Source organism: Podarcis raffonei, chromosome 15 (genome assembly GCF_027172205.1).
Source record: "Podarcis raffonei isolate rPodRaf1 chromosome 15, rPodRaf1.pri, whole genome shotgun sequence".
NCBI lineage: Eukaryota > Metazoa > Chordata > Lepidosauria > Squamata > Lacertidae > Podarcis > Podarcis raffonei.
The window spans coordinates 5857728-5885054 of record NC_070616.1 but is presented as its reverse complement, the minus strand read 5'-3'; the positions used below and the strand labels follow the sequence as shown (position 1 = coordinate 5885054).

The following is a 27327-nucleotide window of genomic DNA, read 5'->3' as shown; positions in this document are numbered from 1 at the left end:
CACTCGCAGGCCAGTGTTTCCCAGTTGTTGGTGTTTCCACTACATTCCCCGTCCCCAACCTGGGAAAGCTCCACTTGAACTTCCATTTTAGTATCTGCTTTCTTTTCCCCGAAAGGGTCCGTCTGCGGTTAAAGGAAGTTCAAAGAGATTTGTCAACCTCTGACATCTTGACTCACCTCTTACTAAGAACAAAGCAACGTCATCTGCTGTGCACAATCTTGCATAATGCAAACTCTTGCATAAACAGAGACGGAGCTGGGTAGTCGTCAACCCACTTTTGTGGCCGGTGCAATGGCAAAACCAGTTTCACTGGTTCATTTCAGCCAAGGCTTTGCATAGGCCGAGTCCCTGAATCCCTATCTGGAATGGATGTCATTTCTGGAAATCTGAAACTTGTGTCTTCTTAGCACAGGGGTGGGCAACAGGCAGCCTGTATGCTTGATCTGGCCGTTGCTTTTTTCCTTTATCAAGGTGTGGCAAAAAGATGGGGCTATATTCAGCTAAGTTTTACTCGGAGGAAGGCCACTGGAATTAATTGTCCAAAGGTGCCCACACACCATACATTTAAAGCACAGAGAAAGAGAGAGAAAGAGAGGGAGAGGGAGAAGTCATGGGAATTGCAGTTTACCTCCTCCCAGAGCTACAGTTCTCACCACCCTCAACAAACTACAGTTCCCAGGAATCTTGGGGTGTACTTTAAATGTCTGGTGCATACCTGGTCCTAGTCACGTCCTTTAATTTCATTGGGTCTACTCTGAATAGGACTAATTTTTGAGACAGCCCATTATCTGCAGTCGGTAGGGTGCAATGGTTAGATGCAGAACCTCTGTGGCCCTTCCAGATGTTGCTGCATGATGGCTTCCAACATCCCTGACTGCTAGTCATGGCGTCTGGGACTGATGGGGGCCACAGTTCAGAAACATGTAGAAGGTTCACACAGGTGGTGGTTGTTTTAATTATGAAGCCTGACCACTCAGAAGTGGGTTTAGAGTTTGTGCACTTTGGGCCCCAATAAGATTTCAAACAGAGCAAACCCAAAGGATCGTCCAGTCTGGTTCAGGCATGGACATACGTTGGACCTCTTCAGATATCCTTTTTATTGTGCATTCATGGGGGGGAAATCCATCCAGAGGAGCCCTTAAGCTGGACTGTCCTTGCAAAAACTTTGTGGTGCAGAGCATTCCTGTTCAGCATTCCAGCCAGCCATGCCCTATTTCACGATACTCCATTCCATTGTCTCCCCCTCAAAACAGTCAGCTAGCATGGGCACTGAGCATGTCCAGCCCTCATTGAGCTGTTTGGGGAGATTTTCCTACTTTTTAAGGTTGTTGTTGTTGTTATTTCTGCAAATTATGTTTGTGGGCTTACACAGTGGTACCTCGGGTTAAGAACTTAATTCGTTCTGGAGGTCCATTCTTAACCTGAAACTGTTCTTAACCTGAGGTACCACTTTAGCTGATGGGGTCTCCCGCCACCGCCGCACGATTTCTGTTCTCATCCTGAAGCAAAGTTCTTAACTCGAGGTACTATTTCTGGGTTAGCGGAGTCTGTAACCTGAAGCGTCTGTAACCACTGTAAATCAGTACAGATCCGTAACTGGGAATGAGGCTGCAATCCTATATACACACATTCCTCAGGGAGGCTTCAATCAGAGTAGTCAGTAGGCTGGCGCCCCCCAGTGTTGGGCTCCCTGCCTTTCACCCTACCAGTCCCAATGGGCACCTGCCATCACTGCTTGTGGTGTGCGAATGAGAAAACACAGCATAATCCTATAGGTAAGTTGGTACAGTACTGCAGCCTTGGTATCATTTGTTGTTGTTTTTTTCATAAAATATTTATTAAAGTTTCACAAAAAGCAGGAATTTACAAAGTAAAAAGAAAGCAAGAGAAAAAGAAAAGAAAGAAGAAGAAAAAGAAAAAAAAAGAAAAAAATACAAAAATGCATGGAAAAAAAGAAAATACAAAATACAAAAACAAGAGAAAAAATTAAGTAAAAAAAGTTAAAAACAAATCCTTTTATCTCCATATCTTTAAGCCCATTTGCTTGTTTCCATGACCTCCTCACACCTCCCTTTTTTGTATTCCCGTTCACATAGTCAGTTCAGCAAATCCTTACCCTCTTTCATTTATCTTAACTCTATGTCTTAACATATTATAACTACCGTATTTTTCGCCCTATAGGACGCACTTTTTCCCCTCCAAAAATGAAGGGGAAATGTGTGTGCGTCCTATGGGGCGAATGCAGGCTTTCCCGGGCTTCCTGCAGCTCTGCACCACCCTCCCAATCCTGGCACGAAGCCGCGCGGGGCTCCGGAGGGTGGCGCAGAACTGCCTGAGCTCCAGGGCTTCTTGCAGCTCTGCGCCACCCTCCGGATCCCGGCGCGAAGCCGTGCGGGGCTCCGGAGGGTGGCACGGAGCTGCCTGCGCTCCAGGGCTTCCTGCAGCTCTGCGCTACCCTCTGGATCCTGGCGCGAAGCTGCGCGGGGCTCCGGAGGGTAGCGCAGAGCTGCCTGCATTCCGAAGCCTGGTGCGCACTGAAGAGTGCCCCCGGGCTTCGCGCACCTCTCCGCAAGCCTGGGGAGACCGGCGCGGTTCCCTAGGCTTGCGGATAGCAGGCTGTTCTGGGGGCTGGGGTCGGGGGAAGCTCGGGCTTCCCCCGCGCCTGCCCCGTGCCTGAGGAGGGAAAAATTTTTTTTTCTTTATTTCCCCCCCCCAAAAAATTAGGTGCGTCCTATGGGGCGGTGCGTCCTATGGGGCGAAAAATACGGTATATATTTTCATGCATTATCAATCCATTTTTACATATTCTTATTGGCCTTTTTGCTAATGCCACTTAATTTCAATCCAACATCATTTTAACATTCATTAATTTTACAATATTTCTGCAAATAGTCTTTAAATTTCTTCCAATCTTATCTTCTTCCACCAACTCTTCTCCCTGGTCTCGGATTCTGCCAGTCATTTCCGCCAGTTCCATATAGTCCATCACCTTCATCTGCCACACTTCCAGGGTGGGTAGATCTTGTGTCTTCCAATACTTTGCAATGAGTATTCTTGCTGCTGTTGTAGCATACATAAAGAAAGTTCTATCCTTCTTTGGCACCAATTGGCCGACTATGCCCAGGAGAAAGGCCTCTGGTTTCTTCAGGAAGGTATATTTAAATACCCTTTTCATTTCATTATAGATCATCTCCCAGAAAGCCTTAATCTTTGGGCACGTCCACCAAAGGTGAAAGAATGTACCTTCATTTTCTTTACATTTCCAACATTTATTATCGGGCAAATGATAGATTTTTGCAAGCTTGACTGGTGTCATGTACCACCTGTATATCATTTTCATAATATTCTCTCTTAAGGCATTACATGCCGTAAATTTCATACCTGTGGTCCATAACTGTTCCCAGTCAGCAAACATAATGTTGTGTCCAACATCTTGTGCCCATTTAATCATAGCAGATTTAACCGTTTCATCCTGCGTATTCCATTTCAACAGCAAGTTATACATTCTTTAAAGTATCTTAGTTTTGGGATCTAACAGCTCTGTTTCCAATTTTGATTTTTCCACCTGGAAGCCAATTTTTTTGTCCAAATTATAAGCCTCCCTTATTTGATAATAGTGAAGCCAGTCTCGCACTTTGTCTTTTAATTTCTCAAAACTCTGCAATTTCAATTTGTCTCCTTCTTGCTCCAGAATTTCCCAATATTTCGGCCATTTGGCCTCCATATTGAGCTTTTTCTGAGCCTTTGCTTCCATCGGTGACAACCACCTTGGGGTTTTATTTTCAAGTAAGTCTTTATATCTTATCCAGACATTAAACAATGCTTTCCTGACAATATGGTTTTTAAATGCTTTATGTGCTTTTACCTTGTCGTAGCACAAATATGCATGCCACCCAAAAACGTTATTAAAACCTTCTAGATCCAAAATGTCTGTGTTCTCAAGAAGCAGCTATTCTTTCAACCAGCAGAATGCTGCTGATTCATAATAAAGTTTAAGGTCTGGCAGGGCAAATCCACCTCTTTCCTTTGCATCAGTTAATATTTTAAATTTTATTCTGGGCTTCTTGCCCTGCCAGACAAATCTAGAAATGTCTCTCTGCCACTTCTTGAAACAGTCCATTTTGTCCAAAATTTGCAATGATTGAAACAAAAATAACATTCTTGGCAATACATTCATCTTTATAACAGCAATTCGACCCAACAAGGAAAGCTTCAAATTTGACCATATTTCTAAGTCCTTTTTCACTTCTGACCAACATTTCTCATAATTGTCTTTAAATAAGTTTAAGTTCTTAGCAGCCTTGGTATCATTTGAAACATGTCTGTTCAGACCTAAGTCCTGCAGAGTTCAGGTGGACTTAGAAAAGCAACTTTTGCTAGCCATTCACTGGTATGGAGAGGACTACTGTGTTCAGATCCTCCTTGTGGGCTTCCCATAAGGGTACTTGGCCCCTGTGATAATAGGCTGCTGGACCAGATGCAGGGCCGGCCCACCCATGAGGCAAGGTGAGGCAACTGCTTCAAGCAGCAGGATTTACTAGGGCAGCAGATCCTGGTGTTGATCTTCCTCCTGAAGGGACAGGGAAGGTATTCCCTGTATTTTATATTTAAGTAAATTGCTTTGCTCTGATAAATTGTTTTCTAAAGTAAATTGCTCTGATAAGTTGCTTTTCTAAATTGCTCTGTTAAAATTGCATATTATCCTGCTTTGCTGAATTGGGAAGAGGCCCACTTCCTCTTTCTGCCGGCTAGTAGACAGCGAGCAGCGGCTTTGCAGAAAGGCCAGCTTCCTCTTTCTGCTGGCTAGCAGGGAAGCCCATTTCCTGTTTTTTCTCTCAGCTAAGTAGAAACTGCAGTACTCTCTGCACATGCTCTCTGATGCAGTAATGCAAGAGAAGAACACACGAACAAGGGAAGGAGGGGCGTTTAGATAGCCATATACCATATAAGGAAATAAGCTTAACCTTGCCAGCTGATTGGAGAATTTGAAGAGGTGGGAAGAGATGGGCAGACTCTCAGGTATAAAGATGCTTGTTTATTTGTATCTATGGGCCAGTCTTTTGGGAACGATCCCACTGGCCACCTCTGTGCACAGATTTCAATAAAACTTTTTTTCTCCAAAGAAGAATCTTTCCTGGTGCTTTTTGCTCTCTCTTCGGCCCTGGGGACGCAGGCAAACGATTCCCTGGCAAGGATAAGGCTTCAGCCTTCATTTTGGTGCATTGGCCGGGAATCGCCCCACCCCAGGGGGCCGGGGAGGGCCAGGCCCGACCTCGGTGAACAACCCCGGACCGGCGTTCGCGGCTCCAAGTGCGCACCCCTGCCTGTTCGTGGCGGGAGCCGGCCACACCGCTCCGGAGTGAGACACCTGGTCGAGGGAGAAAAGAGAACGGCCGAAGGAGGGGTCCGCAGCGGAACAGGTAAACCCTAAGGGAAAGGGCGTGGTAGGAAGCCTGGACAGCTTCACCTGGCTGTGAGCAGTAGAGTGCCGCCAGAAAAGGGATAAAGGGTCTGGCTGTGAGCAGTAGAGTGCCGCCAGAAAAGGAACAAGGGAACTGGCCATGGCAATAAGGTGCCGCCCCGCCAGACAGGGACGGGAAAAGGGAAAAGGGGAAACAGAGGTGGCAGTAGAGTGCCGCCAGTAAGGTTGGGGAAAGGGGAAACAGAGGGAAAATTATTTTGGTGTGTTTTGTGTGTTGCATGTTGGAATTATTTTGGTGTGTTTTGTGTGTTGCATGTTGGAATTATATTGAGGTGTGTTTTGTATGTTGCATGTCAGATACTCCAGTGGCTGAATTGTCAAGTGTGGGCCGGGGCTTAGCGTCCCCTTGGCCGAGCGATTGCAGGGCTGTGCATTTCTTAGCAACGCGAGTTCGCCAAGTCACAGTCTGTAGTGGTTGGTGTGTGAAAGGATCTTAAGCCCGGTTAGGAGCGGAGTATCTGAAAAAAAAAAAAAAAAAAAATGGGGTCTGGGAAAAAAAAAAATGGGGTCTGGGGCAAGCTAACGTAGTCCTCTGAAATGCTTTTTAACCAACTGGAAAGCAGCTACGAAGCATGATGATTGGGTTCAAATTGAGAAGAGAGAGGATGTGAGGTTGATTGGCCCACCCAAGGAACTAATTAGCCCTCGGAGGGCAGATTTAATTTGCAACTAATCAACCCACTATATCAAAATATCTTGAAGGTCCACCCAGACCAGATCCCTTATATTTCTACCTGGAAAATCAATGTAGAAAAGAATCCACCGTGGCTGAAAGCCTGCCGAGGCGACGCCCCACAAAATACAATATGTGCAGTCCGACCGGCAGGGAAGTCAGAAAGGCCCCCCGGTGATACCAGAACCGGAAGGAGAAGAGGGGGAAGTCATTAAACCGCCGCCACCCTATGCTCCACCAGCTGCCCCTCTAGCGAATCCCCCAGGCCCAGGGCCCCAGGACCAGGGAGGAGCCGGCCCTCAGCCTGAACCCTCCAAGGTTGATGAATTAGAGAGCGAAGAGGAAGAGAATGATGAGGAGTTTATGAAGGGACTAATTGAGTTAGCAAAGAAAGGAAAAATGTGGACACAGTATCAGACAATTGAGATTGCAACAGTATGTACAACCCTATGTGAAAGAAGTGGATGTTAGTTCCCATTTGTTAGCAGCAACCAGGGTGTCCCTCCATAAGTCCCATAAGGCACAGAAAAAGGGTGGGACTGCAATGATGCCTCTACGCAGAGTGTATGACCCACCAGCCCCCCAGGACAGGGTGGGGAAGCACCACCACGCACTTATACAGTCCAACATGTGCCTTTTTCAAGTGCTGATGTGTGCAATTGGAGAAATCAGAACCCTACCTTTGAGGAGAACCCAGATGATATTGCCAACGCCCCATTATAAAGGCTGCCTTTGTAGCTCAGGCAGCGCGCCCGATGTTCGCTGAAAAAATCCAGAAGCATAAGAGGTTCATCGGCCATGGGCTGGAATAGATGTTGGAAATAGCTCAAACCACTTGCAATCAGAGAGATGAGGAGGCCCAGAGAAAAAAGGAGAAGTATCAAACAAGGAAGTTGATGGCATTACAGGCTACCACACCCACCCCTCAGGAAAGAGGAAGTGCCCGGGGAGGAGGGCGAAGCCGTCTCGGACGGAATCAGTGCGCCATCTGCCGACAGGAAGGGCACTGGAAGAGAGAGTGCCCTATTCTATTATTAGGAAGAGATTTGTTGGTAAAGTTGCAAGCCCAAATTACTTTTAAAGCCATCGGGAGAAGCCACAATGTCCATTATGTCACTTGGGGAACTGGTTGTGGAGGCACCCCTGAGGGAGTACTGGCGCCTCATGATGGTAAAAGAAGAGGAGGGACCCATCCCCGCCAGTATTCTGGAACAAGTGAACCCCCTAGGAATGGCAAAGAATATCCCACCAATAATTGTGAAGCCCAAGCCATTTGTCAATCCTGTTGCAGTAAATAAGTATCCCATCCCACGAAGGGCGACTGAAGGAGTGTGGGTGCATCTAGAGCGACTGCTCCAACATAGGATCTTGAGGCAATGCCAATCACAGTGAAACACCCCTTTGTTACCAGTGAAGAAAGGAAGCAGGCTATTATCCTGATACCAGAACCAAAGAACTCCGTGGCTTTCTGGGGTCTGCAGGATTTTGTAGGATATGGATATTTAATTACAGCATCATTGCCAAGCCTCTACATGAGTCAACCAGAGGAACTGAGAGAGACCCCTTTGTTTGAGGCACAGAACAACAGCAAGCCTTCGTGGATTTGAAGAGGGCACTACAGCAAGCCCCAGCGCTTGGCATCCCAAACCCTGAGAAACCCTTTATTCGTGGATGAGGACCAAGGGACAGCGAAAGGGGTTTTGTGCCAAAATTGGGAAGCTGGCAACGGCCAGTGGCATACCTATCTGAGCGCCTGACGCCTACAGAGCAAGGTTTACCGCCGTGTATGAGAACAGTTGTGGCAGTAGCCACCCTACTGAACAAAGCAGACAAATTTACTTTTGGCCAAGACACTGTTTGTGTGACCCCGCATGCAGTCCCAGCTCTGCTTGACATGAAGGGTACCTATTTTCTCTCCCAAGCGAAGATGAGAAAGTGTCAGATGTTATTGCTGCATCCGCGTTTGAAGTTTCAGGTCACCACCGCCCTCAACCCAGCTACCCTGTCCCCGGTAGGAGAAGGTGAGGAGCAGATGCACGATTGCATTGAAGTAATGGATGAAGAATATTTCAGCAGGCCTGACCTCGAAGAGGAGGCAAACCCCCATTGGCCTTCATGGTTTGTGGATGAAAGCAGCTTTGTTAAGGCTGGACAGCGGAAGGCAGGCTATGCAGTGGTAGCCTTGGAAGACCAAGTGATCGAAGCGCAGCCACTCCCGCCTGGAACGTCGGCCCGGCTGGCATAAATAACAGCGCTCACCAGAGCCCTGACCCTAGCAAAGGGACAGAAGATAAACATTTATACTCTAAGTATGCCTTTCTGACTTTACATGCCCATGGAGCCTTATGGAAGGAAAGAGGTTTGCTTACCTCCAGAGGAAACCAGGTGGCCCACCCACAAGCCTTATTGAACCTTCTGGATGCTGTATGGGAGCCCAAGGCAGTGGCAGTTATCCATTGTTATGGACACAAAACTGGACTAGGAGAAGTGGCCAGAGGAAACCGACTAGCAGACAGGGTGGCCAAGGAAGCAGCCCGGGAACCAGCTCCCGCGTCAGTTATTGGAGCACTGGTCCCTGGAAGGATCTTGAACACCGCTGATAAGCCAATATACACCAAAAGGAGAGGGACACTGCAGATGCCCAGGGGCTGACCATGTCCAAAGAAGGATGGTACCTTACTCATGATGACAGAATATGGATTCCAGAGTCCCTTTCTCGGCAGATTACTCAGAGATACCATGAGTCCACCCACATGGGACCAGATGCCACAACCAGACAGCTGAAGCAGTGCTTCTACATAGCCCACCTTTATCAACTGGCAGCCCAGATTTCCAGGAAGTGCCCGCTATGTCAAAAGAATAATCCCAGAACCGGACCCTTGGCTCCCCCGGGGATTCAGCATAGTGGAACTGCACCCATGGAAGACCTTGTTGTGGATTTCACTGAATTGCCCCGCTGTGGACTATACCGCTACCTGTTCGTGGCGATCTGCACGTATACAGGATGGGTTGAAGCCTGGCCTACCAGAACTTAAAGGGCGTCCGAGGTAACCAGGTGCCTGTTATAGAAGATCATTCCCCGCTATGGACTACCTAGGTCAATAGGATCTGACAATGGACCAGCCTTTGTCCACTCAGTTTTGCAATAACCCCCCATGCTAGTCAAAATGTGCAGTTTGATAATTATGTGCAGTAATTCTCCCGAGATTTTCTCTCTTTCTAACAGGTGGACCCAGGCCCACTGCTGTTAAAGTTCCTGACCTCACCCCTTGGGTCCACCACACTTAAGTGAAGAAGGCTATTTTAGATTGGACAGTTACACCAAATCCTGATGATCCTCTGAAGCTAACCATCTCCAGAAGAGCGCCAGACGACTGGACAAGTGGATGGGAGGGACGCCCGCGGGCAGCGTCCCCAACGTAGAGACTTTTTTCCCAGCAAATTTTAAGGCACCGCCAGGACTTTTGATATTGGGGCCAGAACTCTTTGATATAGTCACTCTGTGTGTCAGGCCTCTGCAAGGGTGGATATATATTCCTGTGGGTATATGTTAATATATGTAGAGGGAGAAGCCCCTTTCGGATACAGTATGTTGGGAGGAAATCATGAGAGTATTAAGCATCCACAAGGACAGGTGGGAAAATTGGTTAAGATAATAGGCTCCTCCTCAGAGAGGTGGGACACAACCTCCCAAGAAGCAAGGCAGCTGATAGAGCACGAGTATCAGTGGGCCCTTCAGCAATAAAATAGATATGTCCCAGATAATAATGTCAGCATTTCAGCCACCATTGATCACATGGAAACAATGATAGCCAGGAACCCGCTGAAAACTACAGGAGGTGATCTATGGGGTTGGTTATATTTTTGGCTGCCTCATGGCAGTTGGCTCAGGCATATTGTGGTATTATTAGCAGGGCCGCTGTTAATCCTTCTGCTTCTTTGCCTCTGTATACCCTGCTTCGTGCAATGCTTACAAGGTGTGATGCAAAAAGAATCATGGCCCTTATTGCTCTTCCCCAGGATTATAAACCCGAGAGACCAGGACGAACCTAGGAGATAGGTTGTCCCAAAAGAAGAGGAGGGAATGAAGGGACAGGGAAGGTATTCCCTGTATTTTATATTTAAGTAAATTGCTTTGCTCTGATAAATTGTTTTCTAAAGTAAATTGCTCTGATAAGTTGCTTTTCTAAATTGCTCTGTTAAAATTGCATATTATCCTGCTTTGCTGAATTGGGAAGAGGCCCACTTCCTCTTTCTGCCGGCTAGTAGACAGCGAGCAGCGGCTTTGCAGAAAGGCCAGCTTCCTCTTTCTGCTGGCTAGCAGGGAAGCCCATTTCCTGTTTTTTCTCTCAGCTAAGTAGAAACTGCAGTACTCTCTGCACATGCTCTCTGATGCAGTAATGCAAGAGAAGAACACACGAACAAGGGAAGGAGGGGCGTTTAGATAGCCATATACCATATAAGGAAATAAGCTTAACCTTGCCAGCTGATTGGAGAATTTGAAGAGGTGGGAAGAGATGGGCAGACTCTCAGGTATAAAGATGCTTGTTTATTTGTATCTATGGGCCAGTCTTTTGGGAACGATCCCACTGGCCACCTCTGTGCACAGATTTCAATAAAACTTTTTTTCTCCAAAGAAGAATCTTTCCTGGTGCTTTTTGCTCTCTCTTCGGCCCTGGGGACGCAGGCAAACGATTCCCTGGCAAGGATAAGGCTTCAGCCTTCACTCCCGCCTCATTGTTACCGATTTAATAATAATAATAATAAATTTTATTTATATCCCGCCCTACCCATTGAGCTTCATGACTGAGTGGGGGTTTTGAATGCTGATCTCCCTAGTCCAGCATGCCAACCTCTTTTCAGTGCTGCAACACAATCTCCAAATTAGGCCATCGTCTGGCCCTTGCGTTCTACCAAGGGCAGTAGACAGGAGAGGATCTCAAGACAGCTACATGGAAGTTCTCTTCTTCATTCTCATGCAAAGGAGCATTTTCAGACATCAATAAAGACACTCGACAGATTCCACCGTGGCCAAGTTGGTAATGAGTCACCAGTAAATTAAAAGGGCAAAGTCCCGTCCACTGGTGAATTGAGCAGAGCTGATCAGAACAAAGGAGTTGGCTTCCAGAGGCCTTAAGTAATTTGTATTGTTGGCATCTGTTACGCACATCTCCTCGTTGGGGGCTTAATTTGCATTTCCCAAACATCTGACGCAGGAGAGGGATGCTGCTTGCTTCATCCCCAAATTCAGCATCAAGGCGTTATTACAGCCAGAAAGGTCACAGACCTGTTTGTGTTTTGTGATATTCCAAGAGACTTATTCTGAGGTTTTCACCTTCAGCAGACCTGGCCCTACTATTAGGCCAGGGGTGCATTCCCTTCTGGGAGCCCACAGGCCAGTGGTGGATGAGGCCAGAGGCAAACGTGGGCAGAACAACAAAGGCAACTTTCTGCATTCCCATTTGAAACACTTTTCGCCCACAACCAAGAGGACTAGAACCTTTGTTTTGTAGGGGGAAAGCACAATTCAGCTGTCATGGATTGGCTGGATGCAGAGGAGGTGGGAGGCAGCTGGGGAACCCCCAAGGCAAGAAGGCTCAGGGCCAGGGCACTGATGGTGGGACAATGATGAGTAGGTGTTGGAAGCTGAAGAGGTAACAGGGTTTAGCAGCAGGGAGCAATCCAGAAGCAGAGGCAGAAACGGAGGCTGGAGAGAAGGGGGGTCAAGAAGCAGAGATGAGGCAGGCTGTTGAGGAAGTCAAGCTGTCTCCCCCTCCTGTGACAAACAGCTCCTCTTCCCTCTGGTCCCCCAGAACCTGAAGAGGGATGAAGAGGGCAGAGCAAAGACACACAAGACAAAGCAGCCTCAGATTGCTTGGGAACAGTTAGCTCCACTGCCATGCTCCCAAAACCTGCCCTGACGTTAGTAGCAGAGAATCTGCTTTGCATGCAGAAGGTCCCAGGTTTAATCCCTGGCGTCTCTAGAAGGGATGAGGGCAAGATCCTAGTCTGAAACCCTGCTGAGCTGCTGCCTGTCAGTGTAGGAAATGCTGAGCTAGATGGACCAGCCTAACAGTATAAGGCAGTTTTCTGTGTTCCCTTACAGCACAAAGATCAGGGCCTCAGCAGAGACATACAGGGGCTATTGAGGGGCGAGAATAAAATGTTTTCAATCGCGTGAGAGAGATGGAAATATATCAGAGGAGCACCAAGGAGAGTGGCCTAGAGGCAGAAGGAGGGCATCTCCCCCTTTGAAATCAGAGGCTTCTTAGAAGCTTGAAATGGAAGAAAAGAGGCCAATAGAGAGAACTGTTAGGAAGAAAATTCTACAAAAGGCACAGTGACCTTCCGGAGAATAAAGCGTACAGTGAGTGGGAAAATTCTTGATATAATTATTATTATTCCTTTCAAAAAGTAAATCTAAGACAGATTCCAATGCTTGCCGCCCAGAGTGGCTGGGGAAACTCAGCCAGATGGGCGGGGTATCAATAATAAATTATTATTATTATTATTATTATTATTATTATTATTATTATTATTATCTGAGATACCACTTTACAGAAAGTTGAACGCCCAAAGGATAAATTTAACAAACCTGTATTTAAAGGGGAAATCTCTCGATTTAATTTGGACCAATGCTTACTAGTCCTGCCACCAACTTTTGGTGACTAGGTCTCTCCTGCCGGAGGAATGAGAGAATAAAGAAAGAGTGCATCTGAGGTAGTGCAGAAAGTTTATTTTGTTGTTGTCGTTCACACCTCCACAGAACAACCAAAATTCCTCAAAAAGAGACCATGATTCCTTCAGACATCTGAGGAGGCATTCAAATGATGGGGGCCATCAAGAGATGAGACTTAAGCCACACACACACACACACACACACACACACACACACACAACCAAACATTCCCCCTGTTTCTTCTCAGGGAAGCAATCCTTCTTCCTTCGCTTGTCATAAGAATTTGGAACCAATTCGCCTCAGAGGTGAGGTCACAAAAGCCGGCTTAGATTCAAACACACCCACACAGGCCGGACCGTGGCCCACGACACCCAGCTCATCTTTGGGTCCCTTGGCCCCCAAAGAGAGTCCCTAGGGAGCAGAGAAGGAGTAGGGAAGAGGCAGGATTTGGCTAACGGAGAAGTCGGCCATGGGAGAAGCAACTGCCAGAAGAATGGCAGGCCTAGAAGAGTGGAGGAACAAGGTTTGCCAGGTCTGTGTAATGGGTACATTTTTGTAGTTGTTCGAGAAGAAACCTATTCCTTTGACTATGCATTTGGAAAGTTACCAAGTGGTTTACCAATGCTTTCCAGTTTGCAAAATAGGCAGGGGGGGCCGAGGGACATGGCAGAGGTGTATAAACTTATGCACAATATGGATCTGCTGGGGTCATCCAGTGAAGCCAGCTATTGGGAGACGCAGGAGAGAAACTCATTCACACAGCACATAATTAACCTATGGAATTGGCTCCCACAGGAGCTGGCAATAACCACCAACTTGTCTGCCTTCAAAAATGGATTGGACAAATTCATTGAGGGTAAGGCTGTCCATGGGATGTGGGTGGCACTGTGGGTTAAACCACTGAGCCTAGGGCTTGCCAATCAGAAGGTCAGCGGTTCGAATCCCCACAACGGGGTGAGATCCCATTGGTCGGTCCCAGCTCCTGCCAACCTAGCAGTTCGAAAGCACGTAAAGTGCAAGTAGATAAATAGGTACCGCTCCAGCGGGAAGGTAAATGGCGTTTCCGTGCGCTGCTCTGGTTCTCCAGAAGCAGCTTAGTCATGCTGGCAACATGACCCAGAAGCTGTATGCCGGCTTCCTCGGCCAGTAAAGCGAGATGAGCGCCGCAACCCCAGAGTCTTCTGCAACTGGACCTAACGGTCAGGGGGTCCCTTTACCTTTAAGGCTGTCCATGACTACTAGCTGCAATGGCTGTGATCTGTCTCCACTGTTGGACGCAGTATGCCTCTGAATACCAATCCTTAGGAACTGCACTTATAGAAAGTGCTCTTGGGATCAAGTCCCACTTTCAGCCTTCCCACTGTGGCATCTGGTTGGTGGCTGTGAGAACAGGACGCTGGACTAGATGGGTCTCTTACCTGACCCCACAGCCAGGCTCTTCTTATGTTCACAATGAGGGCTGCTGCTGCCCCCTAAAGTCTGTCACCTGAGGCGGTTGCCTCATTTTGCCTAAGGATAGAGCTGGCTCTGTATGTCCACACTATTATCATTGTCTCAGCTGATTCTTCTGCCACTTTCCTTGATGGCTTCTTGCTTAGAGATTGCAGTTTTGCTTACTTTTTACCTGCGGGGACCCAAGAAAGTGACTTCTCGGGTGTGCAAATGTTTGCAGGTGACTGAGCTCAAGCTTCCAACCTGCCGAGACCGTGAGACGTCACACAGAGAGACCCTCACGAGGGTCGCGTCGTCGGGAGATGCGCTTGTCCACTACGCAGATGGACTGACACAGGACACCTTCAAAATAGTGAGAAAGAAAGCCATTTCTACCCATAGGAAATGGTTCCTTAAACCGTAGGCCATTAAACTGTTGGGCATTGCTCCTGGAATACTAAGAATACATATACACACTCTCAAGGGATGGAGGAGAAATCAGATTCAGTTCACGTATAAAGGAGAACGCTGCAGTTTCCAAAACAATACACAAAGCGAAACAGCTATCCTTTGAAATTTGCAGGTCTCTGAACTTTGCAGTGAGGTTCCCCGGCAAAGTACAGTATACAAAAATGCATAGACTAGGGTAAAGTGTGCATAAGCATGCATATATTAGTGAATAAAGCCAGCGTGTGGTAATGTTTTGGTGATCACTTGTAGCCAAATAAGATTGTCTTCCATAAACACAGTTTTAACAGTGAATCTGTAAGTGGCTGTGGAGGCCAGTTCTGGATCCACACGTCCTTCCACAGTGAGGACATAGGTTTCCAGGCGGGAGATGATCACGGTGTGAGTTTGCCAAACGTGCCTTCCTCTTACCTCATTTCTCCCTTGCGTCCTGAGTTCGAGTGTCTTCAAAGCCCATGACACCTTTGGTAAAGGCTGTTCTCCAACTGGAGCGCTCACAGGCCAGTGTTTCCCAGTTGTCAGTGTTTATACTACATTTTTTAAAGATTTGCCTTGAGAGAGTCTTTAAATCTTATTTTGACCACCAGCATTACGCTTTCAATTTTTAAGTTCAGAATAGAGTAGTTGCTTTGGAAGACGATAATCAGGCATCCAAACAACATGACCAGTCCAACGAAGTTGATGGTGAAGAATCATTGCTTCGACACAGGTGATCTTTGCTTCTTCCAGTACACTGGTATTAGCTTGCCTGTGTGGGAATGGTCAGAGTGTCGGACTAAGACCTGAGAGACCAGGGTTTGAATCCCCACTCTGTCCCCAGTCACTGTCCTTAGCTTAACCTTCCTCACAGGGTTGCTGTGAGGATTAAATGAGGAGGAGGTGAACTGTATACACTGCTTTGAGCACCCTAGAGAAAAAAAGTTGGGATATAAACGCAACCAACCCACCAATCAGTAACATACAAAATGCATTATAACCAGAAAGATCGCTTTGCAAAAATCTGCGTATTAGGCAGAATTGCATTACATACTGAAATGCGAAAGTTCATGTGCGTTTGCTTTTAAACCACAAAATAACTTGTGAATGTTGGGGAATTGAACTTAAGCCTGGAAGAAACTAAAGCTGACGAATCTGCCTATCGCTACAGCCCCCACACCACTTTCTTCTCTCTTCCCCGCCCCCAGTGCAAGGAGTTCCTGAGACCCTTCAAGAAATGCCTGCGGAAGCTGAATTTGCCGAAAGATTTCCCGAAGGAAAAGAGGCTGAGCTGCACCCGGAAGAACCTGACCATCCTCGGGGACCATATCAACATGTTCCTTCAGCACTACTGCAAGACCTGGGAGCTGAAGCACTGGAAGAAGTAAGGGGGCTTTTCCACAGAATGAGGCTGCGCAACAGCATCCCAAAGCTCAATGCCCAGAACCTTCCCTGAATAGCAGCACTCCTTTAAGGGACTGAGGGTATATAGTGGTACCTTGGGTTACATACGCTTCAGGTTACAGACACTTCAGGTTACAGACTCTGCTAACCCAGAAATAGTACCTCGGGTTAAGAACTTTGCTTCAGGATGAGAACAGAAATCGTGCTCTGGCGGCGCGGCAGCAACAGGAGGCCCCATTAGCCAAAGTGGTACCTCAGGTTAAGAACAGTTTCAGGTTAAGAACGGACCTCCGGAACAAATTAAGTTATTAACCCGAGGTACCACTGTATTGCAACAATTCCCTCTGGTATATATTATTACCAAAGACATTCCCTTGCTTGGAAGTAGCTTCTGTAAAGAGCCTGTGTTCTTTGTGATAAAATAGAGTTAACAAAAAATGTCATGGCGCCTCCAGAACCTGTGTTTATTTGCAACATACCAGCAGACTCCTAAGGCAGGTAGCATTACTGCTAGTCCTGAATCAATTCCCCAAGGAACAACTGTACCCAGTGCTTTTTTTATTTAAAAAATGTTTAGGGGTACTCTAATTTCCCCACTCATATTGAAATACTGCCCCTCAATGAGGCCAAACTTAGATTCATAAAATGTTTAGGGGTATGCGTACCCCTGTGTGCCCCCAGAAAAAAAGCACTGACTGTACCCCTCTGCTACTTCCCTGCTTTTTGCCCCCTATCAAAACTGCTTCCTTCTGTATCTTTTGTATTTAAAGTACAGACTTATTGAGGTCATATGGAAATATACTTTAATTTATTTTGCATATGACCAAATCCTCAGTTGTTCTGAACTACTGAAGGATGGGGGAGGGGGAGCTTTACGATTTAATAAATAAAAGCTATAATTCATTGTGAGGAGGGAAGCAAGTATTTCTTTCATGTTTGCCTCACCCATTACAATTTAAACACCAGCACCATGATAGCTTAAAAAAAAAAAAAAATCTTAGCTCTCAGCTTCATTGATTAAAATTGTCCCTCAGTGATTAAAATTTGGCTCCCCTCGCTGAGGCTCTTTTAAATCTGTTTGTTTACAAACATCCAGGCTGAGTAGGTGGGAAGCAAGCAGGGACATGGGTAAGTAATACAAGACTTAACAAGGTACACTAATCCTATAGGCATCTGCTGAGATGTAAACCCTATAGCATTAATGGTGCAAGATTCATGAAATTAGCCCGTTAGGTCTCGGGTCATCCCCTCCACCTTAGAAAAAGTTACATGCTTTACAGGTTTGTCAGGCAGAGTCCAAAGCAAAATTCTAGCAAGAATCTCTCTAGTTATCTGTATAGGAGCCAAGAGCAAATGTTTATTTTTCGTTACCGGAATACTTAAGGATCCAAGAGGGTTGAAAGAATTCCAATTGCCCAGCTCTCTGCAAGCAGATAATAAGATAATCTATTTTTCTTTCTTTCTTCTAAAGCTGTTTACCGTACTCTCCAAATAGGGCTGTGAAAGGGCAGAAGTGGGTGATTTACAAGGACAATGGCAGAATGCTATGGCAGTGCAAAAACCCAGATGGTTCAATACTGGCAGTAGTTCAATATCTTGTTAAGCAGGGAAGGGCTGTTAAGTATCATTGAAGGCTGTCAAGACATACCATATTGCCCATGAAAAGTAGCTAATCAAAGGCCGATTTTAATAATTGATTTGGTTTAATCAATTGGGCCACCAGGAGGCCAAAGGCTCCTGTATCTATCAACTCTCTTCAATACTTCTGTAAGACAAGCAACCAGGGATGGAGGGAGAAAATTGATTAAGGTCACTTTTTAAAGGCGAACCTTTATAAATCCGTACTTCCCAGAACACTGCAAGAACCAAAGCTGCCATCGTTTGAAATTTGCACTTCTCCAAATTTTGCAACACACTTTTCGAGCCATGTAACATGTACAAAATTGCATACGCTAGGGCAAAACATTTACAAAAAAATGCATATTTTAGTAAAATAAATAACTAAAGAAATCTATAATGTTATTTCAGAGCTAGCCGCTGTTCACACCATACCTTTAAAGCACTGTGATACCACTTTAAGGGGCCATCGCTCCCCTCAAAGAATTCTGGGAGCTGTAGTTTGATAAAGGTGCTGAGAGATGCCCTCTCCCGGCCTACAAGTCCCAGAGTTCCCTTTGAAGAGGGACAGGTTGTTAAAACACTCTGGGAACTGCAACTCTTTCCGTATGAACACAGAAAGCTGACTTATACAGAGTCAGACTGTTTGTCCACCTAGTTCATTGTTGTCTACACTGACTGGCAGCAGCTCTCTGGGGTTGCAGACAGGGGACTCTCCCAGCCCTTCCAGGAGACGCCATCGCAGATTGAACCCAGGGTCTTCTGCATGCAGGGCAGGTGCTCTGCCCCTGAGCCATGTCCCCTGGCCTTTAGCCTTTAGCTCTCTTTGCAACCGTCTCGCTTTCTGGCACCCTTCTCTGTCCCACGTTCCATGCAACAATGACGTGTTTAAGTTCCCTCTCTCCTCCCACTTTGCCTCCTGCTCTAGGATGCTTTGGAGGTTTGTCTCCCTCTTCTCAGCACTCAACGAGAAGCAGCTGTGCAGATTGTACCGCTACAGCAAGACCGACCAAATGGCCAAGTTCCTGGTAAGAGCGATGCTTCCTTTGACACGGCAGAGAAAGCAGTGGAGGGTGGCAATAGGCAGCTGGGTAGCAGGGCAACATCCAGCCTACCATGGAGGCGCAGGTCAATTTTGTGTCCAGGGCAGCTGTTTACCAGCTCCATCTGGTACGCAGGCTGAGACCCTACCTGCCCGCAGACTGTCTGGCCAGACTGGCACATGCTCTAGTTATCTCCCGCTTGGACTACTGCAATGCACTCTAAGTGGGGCTACCTTTGAAGGTGACCCGGAAACTACAACTAATCCAGAATGCGGCAGATAGACTGGTTGGTGACTGGGAGCGGCCGCCAAGACCACATAACACCGGTCTTGAAAGATGTACATTGGCTCCCAGTACGTTTCCAAGCACAATTCAAATTATTGGTGCTGATCTTTAAAGCCCTAAACGGCCTCAGCCCAGTATACCTGAAGGAACGTCTCCACTCCCATCGTTCTGCCTGGACACTGAGGTCCAACTCCGAGGGCCTTCTGGCGGTTTCCTCACTGCGAGAAGTGACATTGCAGGGAACCAGGCAGAGGGCCTTCTCGGTAGTGGCACCTGCCCTGTGGAACACCCTCCCACCAGATGTCAAAGAGAAGAACAACTACCAGACTTTTAGAAGACATCTGAAGGCAGCCCTGTTTAGGGTAGCTTTTAATTGTTTAACAGGACACGGGTGGCGCTGTGGGTTAAAGCCTCAGCGCCTAGGACTTGCCGATCGAAAGGTCGGCGGTTTGAATCCCCGCGGCGGGGTGCGCTCCCGTTGTTCGGTCCCAGCGCCTGCCAACCTAGCAGTTCGAAAGCACCTTCGGGTGCAAGTAGATAAATAGGGACCGCTTACCAGCGGGAAGGCAAACGGCGTTCCGTGTGCTGCGCTGGCTCGCCAGATGCAGCTTTGTCACACTGGCCACGTGACCCGGAAGTGTCTGCGGACAGCGCTGGCTCCCGGCCTATAGAGTGAGATGGGCGCACAACCCTAGAGTCTGGCAAGACTGGCCCGAACGGGCAGGGGTACCTTTACCTTTACTTTAATTGTTTAACAGACCACTGTATTTTAATATTTTGTTGGAAGCCGCCCAGAGTGGCTGGGGAAACCCAGCTAGATGGGCGGGATATAAATAATAAATTATTATTATATTATTACTATGTTTTCCCACCCTGCCTCAAACAAAATTTGAATCTCTCACTGAAAGTAGATTTCTTCTCTAGCCAGAGCATTGGCAGATCATAGAATCATAGACTTGGAAAGGACCCTGAGGATCACCTAGCCCAAAGCAGGAGCATGCAGCTGCCCCATACGGGTATCGAACCTGCAACCTTGGCCTCATCAGTACCACGCTCTAACCAACAGAGCTATCCCGGCTGAAGTGGTCCAGAGAGAGGCGGGGGCAGGAAGCAAGAGGCCATATCAGCACCACACATTTAAAGTTTTCATATGCCACTGTAACAGCTGTGGCTTCCTCCAAAGGAGAACCAAAATCTCATCAAGGGCACTAGGAGTTGTTAGGTATCGCAGCCATCACTGGCCAAGCTTGCTAGGCTGATAGAAGCTGTAGTTCAGCAGCGCCTGGCAGGCCAAAGGTCCCCAGTGCCTCCTGCAGTTGAGCCCTACATTGCAGATCCTGCATTGAGTAGGGGTTGAACCAGATTACCTGCAGGATCCTACCATCTCTCTCTCTCTCTCCACACTCACCCACTTTTATTATTATAAGCTCCTTTAGGGGCAATAAAGAGGCAATAGGACTGTTCAGAGGCAGTCTCTCTCATGCACCAGGTGCTGTGGCCAAGGGCTGTTGCCGTCCTACAGTGCTTGCCCCTGTTGGAAGCAGAATACTGGGCCCAGATGGGCCTTTAGGTTGACCTAGCAAGGCAACGTGTTCAATAACACCTCTCTCAGAGGTGTGGGGGCTATCGGATAGCACCAAAGAGATCCTTGGCAAATGCCTCAGCGTTGCCAGTATATTAACTCGATCTTTTTATGAGTTTTTATTAAGGCTGGGAGATGAGCGGGACAGACTGAGTCATCACTGCTTTGTTGAAATCCCTGCTATGATCGATGGTGTTCTGTGCTGCTCAGGGCTTGCTAATGTGCGATTTCCCAGCCCCATGAAAAAGGAGAGTTAGCAAAGGAGGTTTTCTTCTGGAAAATTAAAGACGTCACAAGGATCTAAATCAAGCAGAAAGGCTACTGAATAACAGGCTGCATTTAAATAACTTTAATGGTGCTCAAAGCATGTTTTTTCCTAGTGGACAGTCTGCTTGTGCCAGCTGTTGGGGCAGTGAGCATGGCTGCCTTTGGGTCAAGCCAGGAATGTTGCAGAGTCAGACTATCGGTCCACCTAGCTCAGTAATGTCTACACTGACTGGCAGCAGCTCTCCAGGGTTACCAGGCAAGAGCTTACCCCAGCCCTGCCTGGAGATGTTGGGGACCTTCTGCATGCAAAGCAGATGATCTGTCCACTGAGCTACAACCTTTCTCCTATTCCTGTTGCTAACCTAGTTACGGCTGAACTGTCAACAGTTGTAAAGTTTAGCTGAACTTTCTGGGCTGGGTAAAAAGTGCAAAACCACGTCCTCATGAATCTTTGGGGAGGGGGTGATTTGAGGTGGGGGTGAGGCATTCACCGGAGCTTTGCACAGCTGCAAACATCCACCCGACAAAGGGCCTCGAAGGCTTTGCATTTAAATTGCAGCTTTTCCATAACAATCCACTGAGAAAACCACAGCGGCACCCAGTGGTTGTGCCACTTTATAAAGAAGTTGGCCATGCCTGAACGCTTCCAGCTTTGTCCTGTATTCTACTATTTCTGCACTGTTATTTAACAATGGAGATGTATATCTGGGTGCTATACAAAGGGAGCAGAAGGGGAGCAGTCGATCGTGTGAGAGCTCTTTTTGAGCATTGAAAGACGACACTTGTCCTCCGTTCCAGCGCTGCATTTTTGAAGTGCTGCAAGCCACCGAACGGGACATTCTCAAGTGTGTGGTTTGATGCCTCACAGCTTCATTTAGGCCAGGAATCCTCACACAGTAGAGTCAGAGGCAACCAGTCCTGCATTGGTTTTGTGCATGTCTTCGTATTTCATTCCAGAAAGCTTATTGCCGGCTGGAAAGTCCTGACATGGTTGTTCTGCCCGACTGTGGCAAGCTGATGAAGCTGCGTGATACCTGGGGCCTCCAAGGCGGTGCAAAGATGCAGGGGAAACTAAAACAGGTGTGCTCACTGTCGCAAGACTCTGACCTGCCTCTGGGAAGTACGTCTAAGAGGTGAGTGAGGAGCATCAACTGTGCTCAAATTGGTAGGGGTGCGCAGGGGACGTCTAATGAAATCCATAATTCTCACCATTGACTAGGGATGGATGGATCCGTCATTTTCAATTGCGTTTCTCATTTTCCGTTCTCTACATCCCTGCAGCAATTTGAGAATTGAAAAGAATAATCCTGATGTTTATCAGCTTTTCAGTGCAAATTTCTCCTAACAGGGCGAGGGAAGGATTGCAGAAGGGCTGTAACTCAGTGCTAGAGCGCAGGCTTTTGCGGTCAAGTGGCCCCAGGGTTGATTCCTGGCATTTCCAGGAAGGAGTAAGAATGTCTATCCAAAACCCTGGAGAGCCCCTGCCAGTCAGTGTTGACAATATTGAGCCTCATGGAGCAATGATCTCAGTATTAGGCAGCTTCTTACATTCCTTTACTGGGCACTTACAAGAAGGATGGGGATCTGTGGCCTTCCAGATGTTGCTGGACTCCCGATTCCAGCAGGGCCAACGATCGGGGATGTTGTGCATCCTTGCTGGATAGTTCAGCAACATCCACTGGAAAATGGGTTCCCCACTGCTCTCTTAGGGAGTTTTTCCACCCTGTCTCTTCAGGCTACACAAGAGGCCCTCAAAGGCAAGAAGGAAGGAAGGTGTCGATATCAGTCACCCCACGTACATGGCTACCATATCACCTACCTCTACCAGCAATGAAGCAGCGAAGCTTTCTCCAGCGGCTGAAGAAACTCCTTTAAAGACTGACCGTTAGCATGTGTGGCGTTTACCAAGGAGACCACACACACAGGCAATGTACCCAACGGAGAATTTGTAGAAAGAGTGTAGCTTTCTGCAAGACGCCTTTTAAGTTAGGCCTCTGCAGAGACTCGATGTCAACAGCTTATATAAAGACCTGCTTCCTGAGAGCAGCTTTCCTGGAGTTTATGATTCAATCTGCCTCCCAACAGTGGTTTGGGAGCAACATGAGGGAGGTCTGTGAAACGGAGAGGTGGAATGGCTCTGCTGAGTTGGGCTGTTGAGAACTGGAGTCCAAAACACAGCCATTCAAATTGGGATCAAATTGGGATCATGTCCAGAACACATGGGGCTGGGGCACGTTGAGGAAGGCAGAGCTCCCTTGCTTTGGTGATGGCTTTGTGAGGTTTTAAAGAAAGTGAGGATTTGATGAAAAACCATTCAAATCAAACCTCTTGCAGGAGAGGGCAGAAGGGAAACCCCTTCCCAGTTTGTGGTAGCAAATTAGCACTTAATATTTCTCTCCATGGGATGCGGGTGGCGCTGTGGGTTAAACCACAGAGCCTAGGACTTGCCGATCAGAAGGTCGGAGGTTTGAATCCCCACGACAGGGTGAGCTCCCGTTGCTCGGTCCCTGCTCCTGCCAACCTAGCAGCTCGAAAACACGTCAAAGTGCAAGTAGATAAATAGGTACCGCTCCAGCGGGAAGGTAAACGGCGTTTCCGTGCCCTGCTCTGGTTCACCAGAAGCGGCTTAGTCATGCTGGCCACATGACCCAGAAGCTGTCTGCAGACAAATGCTGGCTCCCTCGGCCAATAAAGCGAGATGAGCGCCGCAACCCCAGAGTTGGTCACAACTGGACCTAATGGTCAGGGATCCCCTTTACCTTTACCTCTCTCCATATAATGTTTAAATCCTCTAAGGTGGGATGGGGAACCCCAGACCTGAGGGCAGAATGCAGCTCTCTGAGCCCTTCCACAGGGCCCTTGACACTCTGCCCAGGTGAAAGAAAGTTAACTTTTCCTAGAAAGTCACTTCTTTAGCAACTACTGTAGTCTCTTGATCCTGAACTATAATGAAGCAGCAGTGCCACCTAGTGGCCACATGCCTCCTAGTGTATACCACACAAGGCCTAAGTATAGTGCAAGGGCCTTCATCCTTTGTAGGCCCAGGATGCCCCCTTTGTAATCCCAAGCTAACTATGGGGCCGGCTCTACTGTTAACCAAAGTTCTATGTGATTCCCCATGGGAGTGGTCACAGGCCACATCTGCACCATCCATTTTAAAGCACAATGATACCACTTTGTACAGTCAATGGAGATGTGGAGTTGTTAGGAGACTTCCGGTTCCGTTCCTGGAGCTACACTTATCTAGAGTAGTTGAAGAGTCTCTTCACAGGGAACTCTGGCAGCTGTAGCTCAGTGAGGGGAATAAAGGGATTCTTTAAAAAACAACACCCACAGCTCCCAAAATTCTTTGGAGAAAGCCACGAGTGTTGTAATGGTGCTTTAAATGTGTGGTGTGAACATGGCCGTAATTAAGATTTGGCACTAGATAAGTGCGGGTGGCGCTAAACCACAGAGCCTCGGGTTTGCCGATAAAAAGGTTGGCGGTTCGAATCCCTGCGACGGGGTGAGCTCCCGTTGCTCGGTCCCAGCTCCTGCCAACCTAGCAGTTCGAAAGCACATCAAAGTTTAAGTAGATAAATAGGTACCACTCCAGCGGAAAGGTAAATGGCATTTCCATGCACTGCTCTGGTTCACCAGAAGCGGGTTAGTCATGCTGGCCACATGACCCGGAAGCTGTATGCCGGCTCCCTCGGCCAGTAAAGCGAGATGAGTGCCACAACCCCAGAGTTGTTCTCAACTGGACTTAACTGTCAGGGGTCCTTTATTCTTTTTTAAAGGCTCCTAACAATCAGCTAACTATGGGCTATAGTCAGTGGTAGTCATGGTCGTGTTGATTAGTTTATGTGGATTTACTCTTGCGTAGAACGTAGAGACAACCTGTTCTTTTGTACCTGATCACCCTGGAGAGGAAATAAGAACAATGGGCTCAAAAAGTTAAAGGAGGGCAGGAGTTGTGGTCTGCTGCCCACAGACAATTTAGGATGGTGTGGGCCATTCTCCTACACAGGGTACTGAACTGAGGGGGTACAAAGTAATAATAGAACCTGTCAAAGGGACAGAAAAGGAAGAAAATGTGTGTGAGACAGAGAATGAGAGCTAAATCCTTTGAGGATGAGGGAGACTGGAAGCACGATTCGTGTCATTGGTTTGTGATGTCAGGCAAACAGAAGGGCTCAGTAGCAGAGAGTCCCCCCCCCCCAAAAAATTATCTCAAGAGCTTCCCTCCATGTTGCTGTTCCAGTGTGCTGAGCCAGTGTGGTGTAGTGGTTAAGAGCGGTGGACTCGTAATCTGGTGAACTGGGTTCGCGTCTCCACTCCTCCGCATGCAGCTGCTGGGTGACCTTGGGCTAGTCACACTTCTCTGAAGTCTCTCAGCCCCACTCACCTCACAGAGTGTTTGTTGTGGGGGAGGAAGGGAAAGGAAAATGTTAGCTGCTTTGAGACTCCTTAAGGGGAGTGAAAGGCGGGATATCAAATCCAAACTCTTCTTCTTCTTCTGTTCCCCGCTGTGTATTGAGCATAGCTGCCAACGTTTCCCTTTTTTTAAGGGAAATTCCCTTATTCCGAATAGGATTCCTCACAAGAAAAGGGGAAAGTTGACAGCTATGGTATTGAGGGCTCTCCCTGCTCCTCTACCTCTGTCCCAGCCATTTAATTATTATTGCTAGTATTATTAATCTATCCTTCACCTCAAAGTCTTAGGGTAGGCCATAACAAGTAAAGTACAATGTTAAGAACCGTTAAAAACAGCTCGCAACCCCAGAAATAAGGTGGATCCTAAACCGTCCAAAGCCGGGATAAAGAGGAGCATCTTTCCTGCACTCGATGAAAAACGGGATAGTGAAGGTGCCAGACGCAACTCTGCGAGGAGTCCTACGGCTTGGGGGTATGCCCCACAACCTCAAGGGTGGTAACACAACCAATAGGGCCCCCCTGGGCATTATTTCACCCCAGCTGAGCACTGCCCCCACCCCAAAAGAAAATTCATTCCCTACAGGAGGACTGAAATCACTCGGCTCAGGGTGATCACCCACCTTCATCCGTCCCCCCAGTTCACCCCAAGGCTTGCCATTCCCCACAACCCCCTTTAAAGGGAGGGGGCGCTTCACAGAGTGGCTTTCTGAACTATTGTGTGAAGCCTCACTGTAGGGGGAACAGCTTACCTGGGTCAGCTTGCTGTTCCTTGTGCTGCAGTTCGCATGGCTGCCTATCAGTGGCCACATGAGCTACAGAACGTGACGACACCTTACATATTATATATATATAGGAAGATATAAAAACACTAAAGTAAAATATCTCCCCTGATGCTGCCCTTTCCCCCCCCCCCAACAGGGAGTTTTCCAAAGAGTGTGCCAAATGATAGCCGAAACAGAAGCTCGCTCGTTTTTTTGTTTTGTCTTTTCCAAAAGAGCACAGAAGCCTTCTGCGTCTCGAACAAAGCACACCTGCACGAACGCAGGAACACTATATTTATTAGGTCAATTATCCATTTTTTAGCAATACAATTACAGAATTATCACAATGTTGGTTACAAACATACTCAGTATGGGTTTTGATGGTTACAAAGAATAAAAGTCGGGCACTGCAGTCTTGGTGCGAATGTTGGAATACAAAAAAGAAAAGGGGGGGGGAGAAACATGGGAAAGGGTGGCACAAGAGTGGAGGAGGATGAGCGTCCGAAAGTGATCAAGATGCTTTCATATAAATAACCGTGGCACAAAAAGAGAGAGAGGAAAGAGGGGTTCAGATTCAGAGCCGCTGGGAGGTGCGCTTGCTCCAATTTTAGTAGCTTTTGTTTCCAATGTACAGTGATATATGTATACATATATATATATGTATATACATGTATTTTTAATCCCTTGTTAAGTTCCACTGAATCAGTAAAAAAAAACCACAACACATATATTAGTACTGAACTCGGTAATAGTCAAGGGGGGAAAATGTAAAAGTTTGTTCACCTCCAAGGAGTAAACTCTAAAAAAATTATCTCTCTCTTTTCTGTTTAAATATTATTATTTTAAAAAAATCATGGCAACATAGCTTCCTTTAAAGGAATATACACAGAAAGGAAAGCAGATGGAAGATTTAAGAGTTACACGTATGGTACCTGTGACAGTTAAAAGTGATCCAACACTGAAAAAAACCTGTGTGCCAAACACCAAGTTTCTAGATATCTCTATATATTTATATAGTATATATATTTTCCCCATCTTTATTTTTTTATTTTAGAGTTTTTGAAACAAAACAAAATATGCACTTGGAAAAACAACTTCCTAAGGCCTCTCCAAGCTATAAATTGCTTAGGATTGCAATGAAAGTATTTGCTAATGAGAACTTGGAAACCAAACGGCGATATATTTCTCACAGGACAGGGAAGAAGCCGGTTTCACTGCCTAAAACATACCTGAGTTTGGGGAA

At 47.1% G+C, this 27327-nt stretch overlaps 1 protein-coding gene across 3 annotated transcripts; it reads left to right on the top strand.

The window, feature by feature from the left end:
• The first annotated feature begins 13147 nt into the window (after positions 1 to 13147).
• Positions 13148 to 22950, top strand: CHCT1 (CHD1 helical C-terminal domain containing 1). Of its 3 annotated transcripts, none has more exons than XM_053366627.1 (5): positions 13148 to 13366; positions 15918 to 16093; positions 18659 to 18758; positions 21865 to 22040; positions 22643 to 22950. In XM_053366627.1, exons 1-5 carry the CDS (start codon positions 13304 to 13306, stop codon positions 22794 to 22796), a joined length of 669 nt encoding a protein of 222 aa, XP_053222602.1. In that variant the 5' UTR covers positions 13148 to 13303; the 3' UTR covers positions 22797 to 22950. The 3 variants fall into 3 exon arrangements, with proteins under 3 accessions (XP_053222602.1, XP_053222601.1, XP_053222600.1); XM_053366626.1 differs by lacking the exon at positions 21865 to 22040 and adding an exon at positions 14507 to 14638 and having other exon boundaries at positions 13152 to 13366; XM_053366625.1 differs by lacking the exon at positions 22643 to 22950 and adding an exon at positions 14507 to 14638 and having other exon boundaries at positions 13153 to 13366; positions 21865 to 22069.
• Positions 22951 to 27327: the final 4377 nt, after the last annotated feature.